Below are 19,908 nucleotides of genomic sequence, written 5' to 3' on the forward strand. Positions count from 1 at the left end.
CAGTACCGACCACTATGTGTTCGAGCTTAGCGACCCGCAGGGCCGCGTCAGCCGTCGCCTCTAGCGCGCCACTTCGCGAGAGCTCAGGCCGCAAGGGGCTACCGAGCGACGCATGCCAGGACACAGTATCGCCCTGAATTGACAAAAAAACTTTTTTCCGGTGGCACCCAACAATGCATGAATGCCCGGTACCAGAGCGGCTCGGGAACCCAAAGGGCCCCGCAACACTGGCGAATATACAGACCGGGACGCCTATAGTACGTCGCTATAGCTGAGGCACGCCGCTAGGAAAAGTCCCAGCGACTCTACTACTTGATGTCGCGATAAACATTGGGCGAACTCGCCGCAGCTCGGACAATCTCCTTCGCCTTGGGCCTCCAATAAGAGTGACTCAGCGTGGTACGACCTTGCACGTGCTCTAGGCACCCGTTCTTCGGCTTAGCATCCGGAAAGGATCAACACAAAGTACGCGCTTCCCGCACTGGCAAAAGCACCGTGCGCCAGCTCAAGGCCTAGTCACGAAGGTGTCGGCGGACGTGAGAAAGCATGTAAGTACCTAGTGAAGTCCCGGATGTAAGTGGCACGCTCTGGCGCGAGAGCAGCCGACTGCGGCCGCGCCGCGACGTCAGAGCCCGCCCCCACTGCAAACTATCACTAGTGGAGCGCCACCGCTGACAACCGCTTGCGAGGGGGAACGGGGTGACGCGTAGGGGTGGCAGAACAGGTGAATGCACCCGCGCAACGAGTAAATAAGGAGAGGAGGACGTGAGGAGTACGGAATGCGCCCGCTCAATGGTGCCGGCGTGTTCCTCAATCCACACATCTTGCCTTCCTTAACTGACCCCCTACCAGTCTCGCAGGCAGCTAGTAAGGGCTAATGCACCAAAATTGAGCCATTCATGCACTAGCTTAATGCTAACCTCAGCCCATCAAGTGTCCTATTGACACCGCATTGTGACATACCAGCTAAGACGCTTTCATACGCACTATACAAAAAAACAACATACGTGGGTAGTGGTAAAATAAAAAAAAAATATATGTTCTAAAATAGAAGAAAATAACGCCGCGACAGGAAGGAATATTAACAATAGTCTGTTGGTGGCGTGGAACAGTGTACAGCGGGTGCAAAGCGAAAATGGTGCGCACGGCACTATGGCAAAGGCGGTGGTCGGAGACGTTATAGTTGCGAGGGAAGGCTGGATTTCAGGCCACTTAATACAGAAACGGGTTCACCGTTGTTCCATCGAAGTTGTTGGCGACCCTGACGAGCGCCGCATACATGGTGGTGGCAGTCCCCAACTCCAGCCACATGGGGTAGGACATTGCCACTTCAGCCGGCCACGCCGCCGTAGCCAGGATGAATGGGCAACCACAACCGTGGCTGCAAGGCATTTCTACGGCAGCGGCGACTGCCGAGAGCCGAGCTCTCGGTCTGACGTCAAAGGGTCGGTGACCTCGTCCACCTCCCATGTACGTGGTGGTCCGATGGAGTTGGCGCGGCTTCGATGGTGCGGCATAGAGAAGTGTGCACATACGCACGCTCCTCGATGGCTGCTCAATATCCCTCGCAGGCCGCCGCAGAGTGGCACCCGTCCTCCACAACGCACGACGCAATAGAAGGCGCAAAGCGTCCTTGTCCCCCGCGCACCGACGACTCAGGACCATTATCTCACCGAGCTTCGCGACCGCGAAAATTACCAAACCGCTTCTCGGTAAATAAAAAAACGAAAAGAAAGAACGAACAAGAAAATAAAATAAAAATGTTAAGTCTACGTAAAGATCAAAAAAAGAACTGTACCCGCCATCCATGCAAAAATGAAGCATATCTAAAAATTTCGGAACAATAATTACACTCGGCATGCGTACGAAAAAAAGAAAAAAAAGAATCCACACTGCTAAAACACAGACATGACTATTCTATAGGATAAAGCTGGGCTGGGGCCGGCTTCTTTTCCTGCACTGGCCGTAAAGTAGCTAGCCCACTGAGGCCAGGCATGATACTGAGGGCCTTCGGTTGCGGAAAAGAGTACGCCGTCCGGCGCGAAATCCCACGGGTGTCTGCTTTCTTCTGTTGTACCAGTCCGTGCTTCCTTACGCGGTCCGGCGCCCCGGGTCCCTGGTGCTTGCGAGTGATGTCAGTGGGCAGCGAGGCGTGTCATGGGACCGTGACTCAAAGGCCTTCAAGTCGGTGATATGGGCATTTCTGAGTTTCCCCAAAGGGGGATTCTTCAGCAAGTACGCGAGCTTTACTTTGTACGGACCAAGCCACTTAGAAGAGAGCGTGGCTGAGAACCCCTTGCTCGATCACCTACATTAGGTGAAAGATGGCGATGCTTACAGTCGTAATGAGGCTTCTGCTGGCCCTTTGCCGAAGGGAAACTGCCTTGCTTTACAGGGAGCCCAACAAAGCCTGTCTCTAAGTGCTGAACCGTAAATAGAACAGTCTGTCGGCGCCTCCTCGTCCTCCCATCGGCTAACACTGGTCAACGGATTTGCCAACTCCGTTGCGACATTGAGGAAGGCGAGAGGGGAACCAGTAGAGCGATTCGCGGCGGTTGGGATTGCGAACGCGAGCTCATTCAAGGGGTCTGTCCAATTGCGTTGACTTTTGGCAGAGGCCGCCAACATTGGTTTCGAGAGTTCTATTGAGAATGTCTATCAAATTAGATTGGAGATGGTTGGGCGAAGTGGTTTACTGATTGGTGCTACGTGCGGATCCCTAGGAACTAAACACCCGAGCGCTAAAATAGCACGCCTTGTACGTAATAAGTCTTGTCGGGAAGCTGACCCGACATAAAAAGTTCAGGAGCCTCTCAAACCCTGCTCACGCTGTCGCGTTTCGTAGCGGAAACAGCTTCACCCACTTACAAAAATGATCAACGACTACCATCAGTTGTGTGACTACCTGCTTATTTCCGTGGAAAGGCTCCATGAGATCGTAGGAGGCCACTTGCCATAGACGCTCACTGTCAATTGGTTTCATCAGCCCGGGCGGCTTGCGACCCATTTATTTCGCCGTTTGACGTCAATAGTGAAAAATGTCACAATGTGTGCGAGGCCAGGTCACACTTCGGCTTAGTTCACAAAAAATTTGGAGACACTCAAATCACCGGCCAAGGGTTCGTCATGAGAGGATCGCACCAGTGCGATTTTCCGACTTTCTGGATAACAACTTTAAGCAGGTCCACAGCCACATCATTGGTGGCGATGTGCTTAAACAGGAGCCCATCATGATCTAGCAATGATGCCTAATATGAATATGAAACAAACACACGCTGGTTTCGGTCCACCTGCGCCCATTGCACTACCAGAAGCGCCTCGGCGCTGCACCTCCCTGAGACCCTCACTCAATGCACGACAAAACGGATCAAGTTGCTTGGCCTTCAGTAGCTCTTGTCTGCTGGAAGAGATTATAGTTCTCAAAAAAGGGAGTCTGGTCTCGTTCCCACTCTGGACTGCAGCCACTGGCGTCATGGGTTCGCGTTCGAGAAGCTCCCCCGTTTTCCCCCTTTGTGGCGCGCTGCTTGCCTAGAAAGCGTAATAACAGGTTTGCCCGTCGATGGACTCCCCTGTTTCTCCGCTTGTTTCGCCCCCGACTCATGCTGGCGCAAAGGGAGCCGCAGTAGCTGTCCCACCTGGAGGAAGGCTCCTGCTAGACAACGGGGCACGAGATACTGCGTGAGCTACCACCTTGATGTTCATTTTTCGATACTGCGTGCAAAGCCATTCCATTTCATTTCATTTATTATACCCTCAAACCCACAAGGTATTAGAGAGGGGAGTGGGGTAAAAACAAGTTACAAAACAAAGAAAACAAAGAAGGCAGCAAGTGATGTAGTCATAGGCATGTGAAGCCCGAAGCGATGGTGTCGATTATGGCCGTATGAAATTGTGCGTGGTCTTCAATAGCAATTAACACGACGGGAAGGTGGTTGCATTCTTGACACGTCCTAGGAAGAAAAGACTCATGACAATTTCTAGTGCGACACTGCAAAACTCCAACTTTGTGATGATGATCAATGTGAGGAGATATGTAGGTTGGGGATGAAATAAGATTATCACGTAGATATGAATTATGGAAGTACATTTTATGAAACAGCCAGGCGAGAGCATTTGCTCCTCCATTTGCGCCTTGCATTTACGATACAGCCATAATGCTGTATCAGGAGAACCAAGTGCGCCAGCCGGCCCACAGGCTCGCAGAGCCGCATCAACCACGTAGCGCACTGTGGCCTTTCTGCACTATGAATTAGGTCCCATCAAGATAGACATGAAATTTACATATTGGAAACACGATGGTGAGGCACTCGTCAGTCAGGGGCTAATTCCTCTCTGCCGGTATGAAAGAGCGGCTGGTGAAGGCCAACAGCTGCAACACGCCATCGTATTTCTGTAGGAGGAGCGCTCCTAAACAGATGTCTCGCGTCAGTCTGGACTGCGAACAGTCTGGTGAGGTTGGGGAGTATCAGCTGCGCTGTCTCCGCATTGGCGCTAGACAGATGGCAAAAGGCCTGCTGCTGCTCAGGTCCCCACTACCACCCGGCCTTACCCAAGAGCTTGCTCAAGGGCGCCTGCACTTGGACACAGGACGGGATGGACGACCGGTAAAAAGTGGCCCTTCGTAAAAAGCGACGAATGCCATGTACGTCCTTGTGCGCGGGGGAATCGAAATTGCCCAAAGTGTCAACTGGTCCGGCTCAATGGCGCCTCCGCCCAGCGTAAACCGTAAGAACGCAGCCAGAGCTTTCGCAGGATTCAGTCATGCTGGCGCAAGCATCCTCTCGAGCATATCGGCAACATGGGGCAAGTGTACTTCGAAGGTTCGTGATAAAAATACGATGTCATCGAGGTAGCGCATGCAGTAGGACCACTTCACTTCCCCCGATGATGCAGTCCATGACACTCTAAAGGGTCGCAAGACCGTTGCAAGCATAAAAGGGCATACGAGTAAAGTGAAATAACCCTCTGTGGGACAGGAACGCGGCCGTGCACCAGTCACAATCACTCATCCACGCCTGTCGGTAATCTTTGGAGGTGGCTGCTGAGCACGAAGTCGCGGGATTGAATCCCGGCCACGGCAGCCGCATTTCGATGGGGGCGAAATGCTAAAACACCCGTGTGCTTCGAGTTAGGTGCACGATAAAGAACCTCAGGTGGTCGAAATTTCCGGAGACCCACTACGGCGTGCCTTATAATCAGAAAGTGGTTTTAGCACGTAAAGTCCCATTACTTCTTAAGTCAACCTTTGGAGGTATCCAGCGCTGAACGAGTGGCAGATATCAGCCGATAGCGTCGCGTCCAACAAAACGTCGATCACTTGCCTCTTGGCCAGGCTGACGAATTGGGGTTTAGAGATCAAGGGAAGCGCGTCTCCAGTTTCGATCACCTGACTCGCCAAACCGTTACAGCCACATTGATCGGTGAAGCGCTTTTCGTGCTTGCATAACAGTGCCGACAAGCGAACCTTCTGTGTATCATCTAAATGAACCTCACACAAGAAGGACAGACTGAGCGAGATGGAGGTTTTCCATAATTTTCGAAAATAGCGCTAAAAACGTACAGCGGACGACAGAATACAGGATGGGACACACATGGCGCTGACTTACAACTGCGTTTATTGCAAAAAACACGTTCAATTTTTAAAGCCTTACGTCAAGCGTGCGCGCATGCTAGATGTGAATAAAAGCACTTGTCATTGCCAACATAGACTCGTGGTCGCGGGTAAAATTAACGCCGTTGTTCACCCCGGTTCAGCAAGCCCATTTCCTTCAAAGATAAGTTTACGGAAGGCTGACTAATACACTCACTACCTTTTCTCATTATGTGAAAGGCTTCCGCGACTTCCCTTGGAACGCTATCACTGTGCATAAACAGGATTTTTGCGTCGTCAAAGAACGGTTTACTCGCATTCGAAACAGTGGTCGCGTATACTGGAGCTGCGATGAGAAACCGGAAGGCGTGGGATGAAATCCCTGCTACAGTGGCCTCATTTTAATGTGATCGAAATGCAGCGACGCTAGTGCACCGTGCATTGGCTGGTCGCTAAAGAACCCAGGTGGTCAAAATTATTCCTGCGTCCCCTGCTATGGCGTGCTTCATATTCTTATCTTGGTTTTTGCTACGTAAAGAAACAAGCGCCAATAAAACTTCAATTTTCGTCAAATTGCTACAACAGCTTAGTAGTAATTGCTTACCTGCCCTAATTGATATTGGTAAGTTTGTGAAACTACTCTTATTTATCGTCGGCTGTGGTAAGGGATGTTAGTTGAGCAATGTCCTCTTCACCGTGTCCTTGTGTGGTGCTAAAGCGCAATAATTTCTCGTTGTTGCCGTTGCAGGCATACATTGCTACGCTGGTGGGCCCACTGCCGCTTGGGCGGCAGCCCGAAGGCGTTTTGTGGTTTTCGCAACGAAAGTGGAACTGTCTTTTCTGTCCAGGAGTTTGACGTTATGAGGATGCCGGAGAAAGCTGCGGTAAGTTGTGAGCCACCTCAGCCGCAGTTGTGTATGCGTTGTGTATGCGTCAACTAAGACAGTGGAATCCCGTACACTAAACACATTATATAAAATAATTCAACAGGCAGTGCTGCGAATACCACTGAGAACTGCCGTCAGGACTGTTAATCGTAAAACGACGTGGCACTTGTAATCTAAGGTCAGCGAGCCTAAGGAGACAGCGAGAACACTGAGATGATTTCCATTTCTCCAAGCTTCCAGGGGTGGAACGGCTTCGGTTCCAGGGGAGACTAAGACAGTGCAAGAGATACAGCGGCACGCTTGCCGAGCCGTCATAACTAAAAAGAATATTAAATCCGGCAGCTTTGTCCGCAAAGAGCGCACAAATCAACGGATCTGTTAGCCACTAGGGCCCTCTGGGCCGCACTTTTCGGCTGCAAAGTAGCCTAGCCGCCTGCGGGATAAACTTACTGAGCTATGTCTTATGCTTGGTTGCAGCAGTCGGAAGTTCAAATCTGCCCCCCCCTCCCTTTTTTTAAAAAAAAATCTACGATGGTGTATCTGCGTACGACATCCTCCAGTGTACTACATCTGCAGCCTTGAAGTGGCACCTGACACCGGTGAAAGATGCCGAGAGCGAGTGGGACTATACTAATTCACGTACAACCAAATTAGGAAGGCCCACTAAGCTTGAACAAAGACATTCCCTCACCAGAACAGGAGCTGACCTCTCTGGTGTAGTATTCGGCCACAACCTCCCCAATGATACCTACAATTAACTCACGGCCCTTAGTCCCAAGCAGCTGCGAAGCACCGGTCCAAGGCGGCGGTGAGACCTGTAACGCAGTAGAGGGTGCTAAGAATCTCTGGGTCCGGACAGGCCGCCAATGGAAAGTGACCCTGTCTACTTTAATTGCCGAACTTTGTCGAATGAGGCTAGCTTAGCAGTACTGTTCGAGGAACTATCAGACATTGTTTGGGATATCATCGGCTTTAGTGAGATTACAACTGGTGAGACTTATACGTTGCTGAATAACAGCCATGTCCTCTGCTATAAAGGTCTCCCTGATAAGAAGCAATATGGTGTAGGATTCTTAATCCATAATGATATAGCGGGCAACATTGACAAATTCTAAAGAATTAATGAGGGTTGCCGTAAAGATGCATAGAATAAAGGTAATACAAAGCTACGCTCCAACATCCAGCCACGACGATGAGGAAGTAGATCAGTTTTATGAAGATGTAGAATAAGCGATGAGAAAATTGCAAACTCCGTATACAGTAGTAATGAGTGACTTCAATGCAAAAGGGGGGAAAAAGCAAGCGGTTGAACGGGCAATTGGCAACTACGGCGTCGATTCTAGAAACGCTAGAGGAGAGGTGCTGGTAGGATTCGCCCAAAGGAATAAGCTGAGAATAATGAACACCTTTTTAAGGAAGCCTAGCAACAGAAAGTGGACCTGGGAAAGCCCTAATGGTGAAACAAGAAATGAAATTGATTTCATACTTTCTGCCGATCCCAGCGTAGTGCAGGATGTAGAAGTGATAGGTAGGGTAAAGTGTAGTTATCTTAGGCTAGTGAGGGCTAGGAATGACCTTAATTTCAACAGAGGAAGCGTAAAATTATCAAAAGAAAATGTAAAAAAAATGTAAAGTGTAAAAGCAGACAAATTTAGGCTGGTACCATGAATACTTTGTTTAACGCAAAACGACAAACACAAGAAAGACGACAGGACAAGGCGCTACTCTCAACTGACATCATTTTATTGCGTCACTCCTTTATAGACCGCTCAAACTAGAGGAACATGCGCAGTGAGCACCATGCGGTGGATCCACCAACATCCGATCCTGGCACTTGCAAAGAAATTTGCAGACTTAGGACAGTGAGATGATGTTGATGATGATGATATAAAGCTAACGAATGAAACCGTAACGAGGCTGACTTCAGAGGCAGCAACTAAAGTGGGAGGCAAGGCACCAAGGCAACCAGTAGGCACACTCTCCAACATAGCAAAGACCTAAAAAGAAATGATAAAGAATGAAAGTGTCCAACTCAAGAGATAAGATAGACTTCGCGCAACTGTCAAAACTGATCAACAATGCGATAATAAGTAATATTCTAAATTAAACGTGAGAAAGACTGAGGAAACCGTAAAAAATGGACGCAGTGTGAAATGAGTGAGAAGGAAACTTGGCATAGGACAAGTCAAGATGTATGCACGGAAATATAAGTAGAGTATTATGATCAGCTATCTCGAAGATATAATAAATGCAGCGGAATAATTATATGCATATCTCTACAGTACCCAGAGGACTCGGAACTCCATTCGGAACAATAATGAACGGGATACAGAAACTCTTCCGATAACTAGAAATGAGGTCAAAAGGGCCTTGCAAGACATGAAACGTGGAAAAGCGGCAGAAGGTAGAATAACCGTCGATTTTAATCAAAGATGGAGGAGACACAATGCTTGAAAAACTGGAGGCTCTCTATACGAAATGTCTATCAACTGCGAGGGCCCTAGCAAACTGGAAGAATGCAAACATTGTACTATAATCCACAAAAAGGGAGACATTGAACAAATGAAAAATTATAGGCCTATTAGCTTACTCCCCGCATTATATAAACCATTTACCAAAATAATCTCCCATAGGATATGGGCAACACTGCACTTTACTCAACCAAGGGAACAGGCGGGCTTCAGGAAGGGATTCTCTACAATGGATCACGTCCATGTAATTTATCAGCTTATCGAGAAATCCCCAGATTACAATGAGCCTCTCTATATGGCTTTCATAGATTATGAGAAAGCATTTGATTCAGTAGAGATACCAGCAGTCATAGAGGCATTGCGTAATCAAGGAGTACAGACCGCTTAGGTAAATATCTTGGAAAATATCTACAGAGGTTCCACAGCCACCTTAATTCTACTCAAGGAAATCAGGAAGACACGTATAAAAAAAAGGAGTCAGACAAGGAGACACAATCTCTCCAATGCTATTCCCTGCGTGCTTGGAAGGATTATTCAATCTACTAAACTAGGAAGGTTTAGGAGTAAGAATCGACGGCGAATACCTCAGCAACCTTCGGTTTGCCGATGACATTGTTCTATTCAGCAACACTGCGGACGAGTTACAACAAGTGATTGAGGACTTTAACTGAGAGAGTATAAGAGTGTGGCTGAAGATTAATATGCAGAAGACAAAGATATTGAGTAACCGGGCAAGGGTCAAGAATTCAGGATCGCCGCTCAGCCTCTACAGTCTGTGAAGGAGTAAGTTTACCTAGGTCAAATAATCACAGGGAGCCTTGACCATGAGAAAGAAATTCACGGAAAATTAAAAATGGGTTGGATCGTATACGGCAGACATCGTGAGCACCTGACTGGAAGTATACCGCTATCATTGGAAAGGAAAGCATACAATGAGTGCATTTTACCGGTGAAAATATATGAGGCAGAGACTTGGAGATTGACAAAGAAGCTTGACAACAAGTTAAGAACTGCGGAAAGAGCGATGGAATGAAGAATACTAGGCATAACTCCAAGAGACAAAGAGAGTGGTTTGGATCAGAGAGCAAACGGGTATAGGCGGCAGGCTAATTGACATGAAGAGAAAAAAAAATAGCATTGGGCAGGTAATGTAACGCGTAGATAACCGTTGGACCATTAGGGCGACAGAATGGGTACCAAGAGCAGGGAAGCGCCGTAGAGGGCGAAAGAAGACTAGGTGGTGCGACGAAATTAGGAAATGTGCGGGTGCTGGTTGAAGTCGGCTGGATCAGGACAGGGGTAAATGGAGATCGAGATCGCGGGGAGAGGACTTTGTCCTGCAGTGGACATAAAATAGGCTGATGAACTGGCTTTACGTGCAATAAACACGATCCCTTTATGAGGAACAATGTAGGGCGGCCCTTGTGATGTTGCGTGATTTTACGTGTGCCTAAATATGCGTGTACCAGATTTCTGGCATTTTGATCCCATCGAAATGAGGCCGCTGTGGCCTACGTCGAACCCTTGGCCTCAAGCTCAGCCTGAGGCTTGGCGTGAAGCTATGGCAGTATAGCTGCGATATGATAACCCCTTGCTTGCACAAACTTACTGTAAGTATGAGGGTGAAGTATGAGCGATGACAATGAAATCGAAACAAGCAAGATTGCGCCTAAGAAAGCATTTCTCAAGCGAAAACAGCGCATAGATTTCTGAGTGAAGAACATCGTCTCTAACGCATTTAACCCTGCAGCGTCCAACGTGTCATATATACTACGCTCCGTTTGATGCCTCAGAAAACGGATTTAGCTGTTTAAACTTCACATCTGCATATTCAACAATTCACTTAATCTCTAATAATTACTATAATAGAGACGTCTTACGTAATCAATAGCAAGTTGTTTCATTTTTAAATATACTCGCTGTCTCCAGATAAGTTATTACAATCATCATTAATGTAAAAATGGGCATGGCCATTTCGAGAAATCGACATATCTACAACGTAGTCAGAGATATTTTCTGCAGGAACACACAAACTGTAGTGCCTTGCAAAATCACACAAACGCACACACAGAAAAAAATAGAAACGGATAGGCAGAAGTCCCATCTTTACGTGATCGGCAGTCCTTATCACGTTTGACTCTGCTGCCTATCTCGGTCATCTGGTGGTATATTGCAAAACTTAATAGCGGATAAGCCGACACATTAAAGTGCAACTTTGCCGTCAACCGCAATGAGAACTGTAGTGACACGGCATGCGAGCGTTATGCGTATGCGTGTCGGAAGGGACAGTGGACGAGCCGCGCTCCAGGTGACGAAAGGGAAAGTCCCGTTTATTCTGCTGGCCGATAATATACACTCTGGGGACGTCACGTGTAACAAGTAGCTTGGCACTAGCAGTGGTCGTCCAGCTATCTGTCGTGACGTTACACGCCACACACAGGCAGGCGATAACAGCACAAGATTCACGTCTCTCCTGCGCTATCCATCATTGTAATGTCCTTCTAAGCCAGCTTGTAAACCCCGCTTACATACCCGATAACAAAGGCGCGAATAGTAACGCGAGAACTGTTTCCTTCAATAGACAGATAACCTCATGTTCACGACAGCTATATTAGCGCTTACTTTTCCCTTAGCGGACAGTGTTACCGTTGATGCGGTTTCCGTGATGGAGACGTACCTTGGTCATGCCGAAATTCTCGTGCACTGCACTGTTTCGCTCAATGCCGCAGCAGCCTCGAAAGCACTAAGTGCCCCTTGACAAACCCGCAAAATTTTATAGATTTCAGGGAAATTCGTAGGTGAGACAAGCGCTGTTCCGCGTCGTATAGTGAATAGTTATTTTCGCCTGCCTTCTGTTCATCCGTGTCACGTGGTAAATCAAGTGGCGCTTACGTGCAAAGGCGATAACGTTTTGTAAGCTTCGTACGTATAGCTTTGACGCCTACGCATTTCAAGGTAAAGTGCTCTGATAGGCCAGGTTGAGTGTAAACTGTGGTCTCTTCGAAACATTGTAATTTGAATAGCCTATTTTCACGGTGATAGAAAGTGCAAATATGGGTATTTTAACCGTTGCTCGCGATCTGCGACCACAGTGGCGTCTGCGTCAGCAGGCGTTTCCGGTGTTGTGACAGCAGAGACCTGCTCACATGACGGCTGGAGGCTCCCTCGCTTAGTCGTGCGTGTGTTCTGCGCGTAGGTGGAAAAAGTGAGAACAGGCTTAGCTTGGTTAAGCCAAGAATGCGTTGCATATTTGGGAGTTCGGAGGAGCGGGAGTCAGGTGGTGGCTGCGGCCGCGCGCGACCGCGCGAGTTGGGTCCCAGCTTTCCCTCCGGCTGTCGCGACGTCACGTCACGTGGTTGCGTTAAAGGTCAATGGTGGCTGCCCGGCCGCGCCCAAGGGCTGAACTGAGTGATTGCAATATGCAACGCATAAAAGGGTATCTCGGGGGTTTAACCGATGCCGAGTGCCTCGACACTAAATTCCCCTCAGCGCAGGCAACCCAAGCCTCTGGCCCCCGCTTCGTGTAAATGGCCCCCCCGAAAAGATCCGCTCGGAGAACGTCGTTAGTTTGGTTTCCTATTCACGCCTCTCCGAACTTTATTTTAATGCGATTATCTTTCTTCGCCTGCTCCAGGCCTTTGGAGCCAATGTATATTTATGTGTATGTACATATTTATGTTATTTCATTTCAAAGTACTGTCAATCCTCTAGCGAGGATTGTTACTGGAGTGGGAACAAAGTAGGAACATTACAAAAGCATAGCTAACAACTAACGTATCTATATGTATATATATATATATATATATATATATATATATATATAATATACGCGCACAGGGAGTTTCAGCGAGAACCTTCGAAAATCTTTAAAGGTTGCTTGTGGAAAATATCACAATTCTAGTTCATGAGCTGGTCTACTTGAAGCAGTGGACACTACTTGCACAAAAAATTTAGAACCATAATCGACGAATTATTAACAATCACTAATTCAGCTTCTAACTAATTACATTATGGCCCATATTGCAATTTACAAATTCTAGCCGTGGAGTTCGCAAGGCGGATTCATTTGGAAGGAATTTTCGAGATGACACCAGTTTCGAGATATGTTAACAAAACGTCGTTTCATGCACTGAAGCACACAAGTAACCGGAACGCCAATGCATTTCTCCGCAAAGTTCGGGAATTTTAATCTCGAAACTGGTGTCGTCTTGAGAATTCGTTGCAAGTGGATCTGCTTGCGCAGAATTTGTACTTTGTAATATGGGTCACAAAATAATTAGCTCAAAGGTTAATTAGTGAATCCTTATTAATTCGTCAATTTTGGATTTCAATTTTTTGTGCAAGTAGTGTCCGTCGCGTCGTGTAGACCAGCTCATTAACTAGAATTGAGCTATCTGTCACAGGCAACCTTTAAAAAATTTTTAACCATCTATATATATATATATATATATATATATATATATATATATATGATATATAGTGTGTATATGTATATATATGTATATATAATGTGTGTATATGTATATATATGTATATATAATGTGTGTATATGTATATATAATTGTGATATAATCTGCTTACGCCGGCCCTATGTCGCACGTTGTTTACCAGTTTGGGCTATTAGGTATTTTCTCGTGTTCGTGGTGCCGTCGTGGTCCTCCAAGCGTCATTATTCCAGCTGCAGTACGCAACCGTTGCCATAACGTTATCGTCCCACCTTCTACGCCGACCAGGTGGCCCAAGCTTTCGAATGGCGTGTGGCACTAGGCATGGGCTCAATCTCGTGATGCTGACGTGCTCGTTCCATTGTCGTCCCGCCATTGTCACCATTGTCGTCAGGCATTTACTGTCTACCCTTATCATGCCGTCGTGGGCGTTCTTTCGCTGCCACCCCAGCTTCGTCATCCGATTTCATGCCATCGTAGTCACGGCATTCTCGTCAGCCCTCGTAATACAGCAGTCGTCACACCATTGTAGCCATACTTGCGTAATCCTAATGTCCTCGCGCCCTTTTCATGTCATTGTCGTCATTTGGTCGTCGTGGTACAGTTAACGTCATGCATTCGTTGTCATACCATCGTCGTGACTTCGTCGACATCGCTCCGCTGACGTCCTTCTAACTTCGTAATCTGACTCTCACCATGCCGCCGTTGTCATGCCGTTGTCGTGATACAATTGTCACCATACCGTTATTGTCGCACGGTTGTTTCATAATCATCACGTGAGAAACGCCGTTTGATTGTCGTCTTGCCGTCGTCCTTATTCCAGCATGGTCGTTTCATCAATCTTTGCGAACAGCGCGCTGGATTCTGTTTACTCCAAATCATATTCACTTATCTTCCCTCAACGTCTCAGAACACATTGTGGCCACTTCTTAGTTCCCTTAAATTTTCTATTCCAAAACCAGTCCTGTTCTATGCGTAGACCTTGCGACCAGCCTGCAGTTCCTGGCGAGAGGACAATAAGAATGGGAAAAACATTGACAGTGCTGCTAATTTTTAACCTTATGATCTTGCTCTTATGCTTCGCGACTGTCAATATAAAACGCTGTTGAAAGCCTGCACTGCGAATTAATTTGTTAGAAAGTGGCGACCGTTGACATAACATATTAAGGGGAACTAAAGCCTATTCGTTCACGCTTTCGCTGACTAGGTCAAGTGCCGACAACATACTCTCCTCCTACTCCAAGCTTCCCGCTCGCTCACCCTCTGAGCTTCCGGCGTCAAGCGGAACTTACGTGGTACCAGTTTATGGTTTCAAATGGAAGCTTCGTCACTGCTGTATAGAGGTGCGAGCGTGCAGCACGCAAAAATTCAAAGTAAATGACAAAAACCGAACCGGAAACGTGATCCCCGAAATCGGAATTGTGGAAGCGGAATTGGTTTGAAGGAAGAATAGGGGAACAGCGGCGCTCATGAAAAGTTGGCGATACTTAGCAGAAGTGATGGTGGCGCGTTAAGGGGGTGGGGGATTTAGGGGCAGCGATTTGAGTTACGACCGGTTGCTAGATGCTCTGTTAGTTGCAAGAATATATAAGCACTCTGAACAGCTGAAATTGTGAAACTTATCCTAGACAAATCTTCCAAAGCAAGTCGGCAAAATGCTTGATTTCTCATTTCAGATATTTCTACTCGAACGTAATTTCATGGCAATTTGGTTTATTTCCCTGACGGCTAGGTTTATTGAAATGCTGGTTGTGCTGCGTGCTTTTTGTTTTTGATTACAGGGAAAGTGGTCGGAAGACATATGCATGAAATTCTGTGACCAGCTGCTTTCCTTCATCAAACGGCATGTTGAAGAGAATGACGGAAGGTCTGTGAAATTTCCATTGACTTTACGCGACTCCATTTTTTCTATTTGTAATTACTTACACCTAAGGCATGTTTCCATCGTGGCCACAAAATTAGCAGTCTTAACTGAGCAATAAGTGTATTGAGCTCAAGGGTTAGGCTTCCGGGTCGCATCAGCTAAGGCTCCAAGGAAGAGGATGGGGGCATCGGGTCTTAAAGAGCACGCACGTGGTATAAAGTGATTGCGAACAGCGTTTCTGCCCCTTATCGATAATTCATGTGGTAGCAGTTAAGGCGATATTTTCTGGCGAAGATGCAAGCGCATATTTTCTTTTTATTAAAAGGCGGCCTACCTACGGCTTTCTCTACCGCACTTTGACATATACACTGGAGAACTAAGTATCATCATCTTTGCGCTGCGTATTACTGAATGCGTAGTTATAGCAACGGCACAAGCATAGGAAAAAAAAAAACACCAACGAGCAAAATCGGGCCATACATGAGGCTCTGAGCTGAAACTATTGGCTTATTGTTCAAAGACACGCATTGAGTACATCGTAAGCGCATCTTCTAGGACGTATGCAATGAGAGAAAAAAAGTAGAGGAACATGGCCGTCACCATGTGATGTAAAGACCGATTGAAATGGCCAGATGGTGGCGTGCTTTTATAAAACTGCAACTGAGGAGCAACATAGGCGCGTGTCCTTCCAATTGTACATTTCCATTGCTTGGAAACTAATTTAGAGACTGTTGTAAACATGTTAGACAAGTGTTACTGAACTGTGTGTGGCAGGCAAATTAGAGTATCTTATCAAACTGGGCAAAATATTGCTTGCCTCCGAGATGTCAGCCGCGTTTGCGTAGCTGTCTATCACGGCCGCCACGCGTTGCTGCGACGAGCCCTTTCTCTGTACTTTGACGAAGGGTGCCTGAATGCGTTCCGGAGCGGAGAGAATATAGAGGGGCGGAGTGGGGTATAGAGAGAAGCGTCTTGGCTTCGCCCCTGTGTAGCTTGCAGCACTCTACCTTGACAAAAAGACAGTGACGCGTCGAGGCGACAACTTCACTAATACTTGAAGCTTTAGAAACATTTTTGCATAATGTGATTCGTGAGACGACGTCCTTTATGACGAGTTCATTCTATTATTTCTTTAACATTTAACAGTGCTTCAAGGAAACTTTCTTCTAGTGATGTGCACAGCTGAGCTTTATATTAAGGAACCTGCCTCTTTTCTCAGCGTGAACCTTATAAAAATTCAAAAGAATGGAATAAAGAACAAGCGCGGCATAAACGATAGAAGCAGTTTTGTGGTATTTAATGTAACGCTGGAATTGTGAGTTGGTCATATATTGTCACGGATAAACCCGCTGTCTTGGACACATTAAAACGGGGTGGAATGCGCATCGATTTGTGTCGTCTGTTCGTGGACTTCCATATCGCTTTAAAGTAGTTGTACGCAGAACAGCGCATTTTTCCAAAACAGATGGTATAGGGCTTGATTTGGCAGTATCAGGATTCCTTCTTTTCTGCCACTTACTTTTCTGCACAGCCCCAACAATAGCACAGGTGTACAAAGCACCATACGAAGAATATATTTCCAGGATATATTCCGCAGAATGTGAGAAACGGTTTGCTTATAAGGCACGACATACCATCGTGTTTTTAAAGCCCTATTATTGCGTCCCGATACATCCGTTTTTTTAACATACTCAGTAAGTCTTCTGCCACTGAAGCCATAAGCTTTTAGAGGTACTCTGAGTATTTGAAACGGCTTATTTGGTTCGTGAAGCTAAGTTGATAATGTTGAATGACTTGACTAGCAAGGTGCTGAAGTAGAAACGAGCAGTCGTGCTTTTTGCTATATTTGATTGTAGCTGTTGTAAGGGATGTACCAGTTCGTTGCTCTTCACTTCATGAAACAGCAAATTTTTAGAGATGTGTACGCCAAGCACACAAAACATAATATAATTACTCGTATTTTTCGGATGCCGGCATAAAAAGTGTAAGTCACTCAAAATATGACCATAAGAGCACAGTGTAAGGAAAAAAAATATTTTGTCAGAATCTGAAACTACTAAAACTGAAAATTTCTCACAGTCCGAGCTATTTGCTGATCTCCAAGACAGTTATTTCGTTACGTCTCACGCGCATCCAGGTAAATGTCGGAGAGTCAACTTTAACCACCAAACATGAAGGTTTGTGTCTAACCCCCTTTGTATTTTATTTGTTCTATAAACTACGTTGATAGCTTAAACCACCTTCCCCTCACATCTCTGAGACCTTCACTGCGCTTATGAAGCATCTCCGAAATAACGAAACGCGCGGCCCTGGTGAATGACTTTAGTTACGAAGCTCTCTGGCGCCATTGAAGGTACTTTATAAAAAATTGTGTTCTGGCCTTGAATGTTGGGCCTTCAGTTTTGATCTCAAGTGATTACCTTGGGAGGAGATCAGGTTACCCAGATATATGTGCTCATAGTCTGTTACTGGAAGGTGTAGTATAACTATATGCTGTGTCGAGAGGGTGTTATCGCTCTCGAAAGACAACGAGCATGGGTGTCTTATTTGTGTTGCGCTAGAGATGTTTGTTTTAAGATGACTTTGATGTACATGTACATGTCATTCTTTCGCTGCAGCAGGCTGTTTTCTGACCCGCAGGAACGCCTACCTTTTCGAGTACGTGCCCACTTCGGGCGAAGTTGTCTGCAAGCGCCTGACAGATCCCGGGAACCTTTACGGGCTGCCAGATTGGTTCCTGGAGGCGTTCGAAGGTTATTGAAGTGTCCGCATCAGCTGCTGTCATAATCGCACCTCATGCGATGATTTAGCGACAGCTGTTCTAGATTTTTTAAAAGACAAAGGGTTTCTGTGTGCCCGCTAAGCGTTCTACTTGAGGAAGATGTACGATGGTCGCGCATTGCCTTATGGAAGATCCGAAGTATATTGTTTACAATTTGTCATTCTTGCAAAAATATCGCTGTTTTTAATAATTTTTGATAGAGCTAATGCTTCTGAATTTTAACGCTTGATGACAGTGCTCTATAAAAGTTGAAATATTTCAGGTAATTACTGTACAATGTAAACGAACGGTTACACAACTCGCAATATCCATTGACGAGGCAGGCATTAAAATAAAAATCATTTTTTACACCTGCGTGATTGTCATTATTTTCGTTGTTATGACAGTTGCAGCAGTGACTTGGCGGTATTCCTCGAATAGGTGATGCGTTACACTTCTACAATTGGCTCTCGGTTCTCGAAACGAGCGTTATTTCTAGCAGCCAATGTCTTCCTTTGCGAAGTTGCAGCATCCTTAAGCAGCTGCACCACAATGAAAATAATGTTCTTAGAAAGGGGGCACAAACGCAACCTATTTTGCAAAGGCGCTGCCCTTGTCCTCAACGATAATTCAGGCGCCAAATTTTTTTGCCTTAGACGAACGTTTTAGAATGAGTGGCACAGCGCGAAGCTGGGACAAGGGACGCAAGGAAAACGAGGACAAGCGCTTACTGCCTACTGCAATTTTATTGTCTGGTCCAAGGTGTTCTATATAAAGAGTTGTCAGTAAGCGCTTGCCCTCGTTTTTCTTGCGACCCTTGTCCATGCTTCGCGCGGTACCACTCATTTTAATATGAAAAACCACCTAGCTCTAACAGTCACCCTCAGACGAAGGTAAGAAAATCCCACACGAATTATGATCAATAATGAACCCGTAGAAGCAGCAAAAGAAATACCACAATTAACAAACCGCTTCATGTGAAGCGGTACACTCTTAGTGGCAAAAGACTCATCTTGCGTGGTTTGTATAAGAAATCTCCTGAGCTGCAAGCGGTTTATGTCCATCGTAAGCAAAGTAGATGGTCGGGCCGGATCACATACACGGGATTTACGTTGAGCTTAACCACGCTGACGTATGATTGTTTTACGCCCTGAATGCGCTATCCTTCAAGAAGTGGTGCTAATTGTGATCTGGTACTAAATCCTGCGCGTTTTTGTAATTATTGGAAAGAATACAGAGGGTCGATATAATTTGCAGACTTTCTAGCTTTCTGCTTTAGTACATACTCCTAATTCATTGTTTCGTGTACCTTTCTACTACCATTTCTTTATGCATTGCATGAATTGAAGGGGATTTCCGATTCTCAATAAGATCTACTCAGTAGATATCTTATCAATTATGAAAAAAATATCGGATGGCCCTACACCTCTTCGCATTTACGATGTATTCTTTTTATGCAATATTTCCCTTTCCACAAATCCTTTGTACAGCGGAAGTTTCGATGCCACGGCCTCATAGCAGTGACTATGTGTGTTGTAGCGGTCAGGCTACCTTTCTATACGTGAGCAGGTGTTCCAAGACGCAGGGCGATAATGTGGACCGTTGCGTCTTTTGTAAGGTGCGATAAGAAGGACTCGATGGCTTCAGGTGGACAGGTTGCACAGTTCGACATATAATTAAGAACATTGCACTCTTACACAGCCGCAAACATTGAACAAATTAGATTTTCTTATAATGCGCGGAACCTTATGGCGTGGCACAGTGAACAGTTCCCGTTTCTCGCCCACTAACGCGTGAAGACCGGTCGTCGCGGCATGAGGCCCAACTGAGTTTTCTCACGTGTGGTTGAAATCTTCGTGGGGACGCCGCACGCGGCGGAGACGGCTAGGC

The 19,908-nt window shown here is 46.4% G+C and overlaps 1 protein-coding gene across 1 annotated transcript in view; it reads left to right on the forward strand.

Moving 5' to 3' along the window:
- Positions 1 to 18,393, forward strand: part of LOC129382421 (decapping and exoribonuclease protein-like) — an 80,806-nt gene extending 62,413 nt beyond the window's left edge. Inside the window, exons 4-6 of the mRNA XM_055066312.2 lie at positions 6,339 to 6,474; positions 15,175 to 15,260; positions 17,898 to 18,393. Of these exons, the coding sequence (XP_054922287.1) occupies positions 6,339 to 6,474; positions 15,175 to 15,260; positions 17,898 to 18,018 (343 nt within the window). The 3' untranslated portion in view covers positions 18,019 to 18,393. The remainder of the gene's footprint in view (positions 1 to 6,338; positions 6,475 to 15,174; positions 15,261 to 17,897) is intronic.
- The last annotated feature ends 1,515 nt before the right edge of the window (positions 18,394 to 19,908 follow it).

Source organism: Dermacentor andersoni, chromosome 6 (genome assembly GCF_023375885.2).
Source record: "Dermacentor andersoni chromosome 6, qqDerAnde1_hic_scaffold, whole genome shotgun sequence".
NCBI lineage: Eukaryota > Metazoa > Arthropoda > Arachnida > Ixodida > Ixodidae > Dermacentor > Dermacentor andersoni.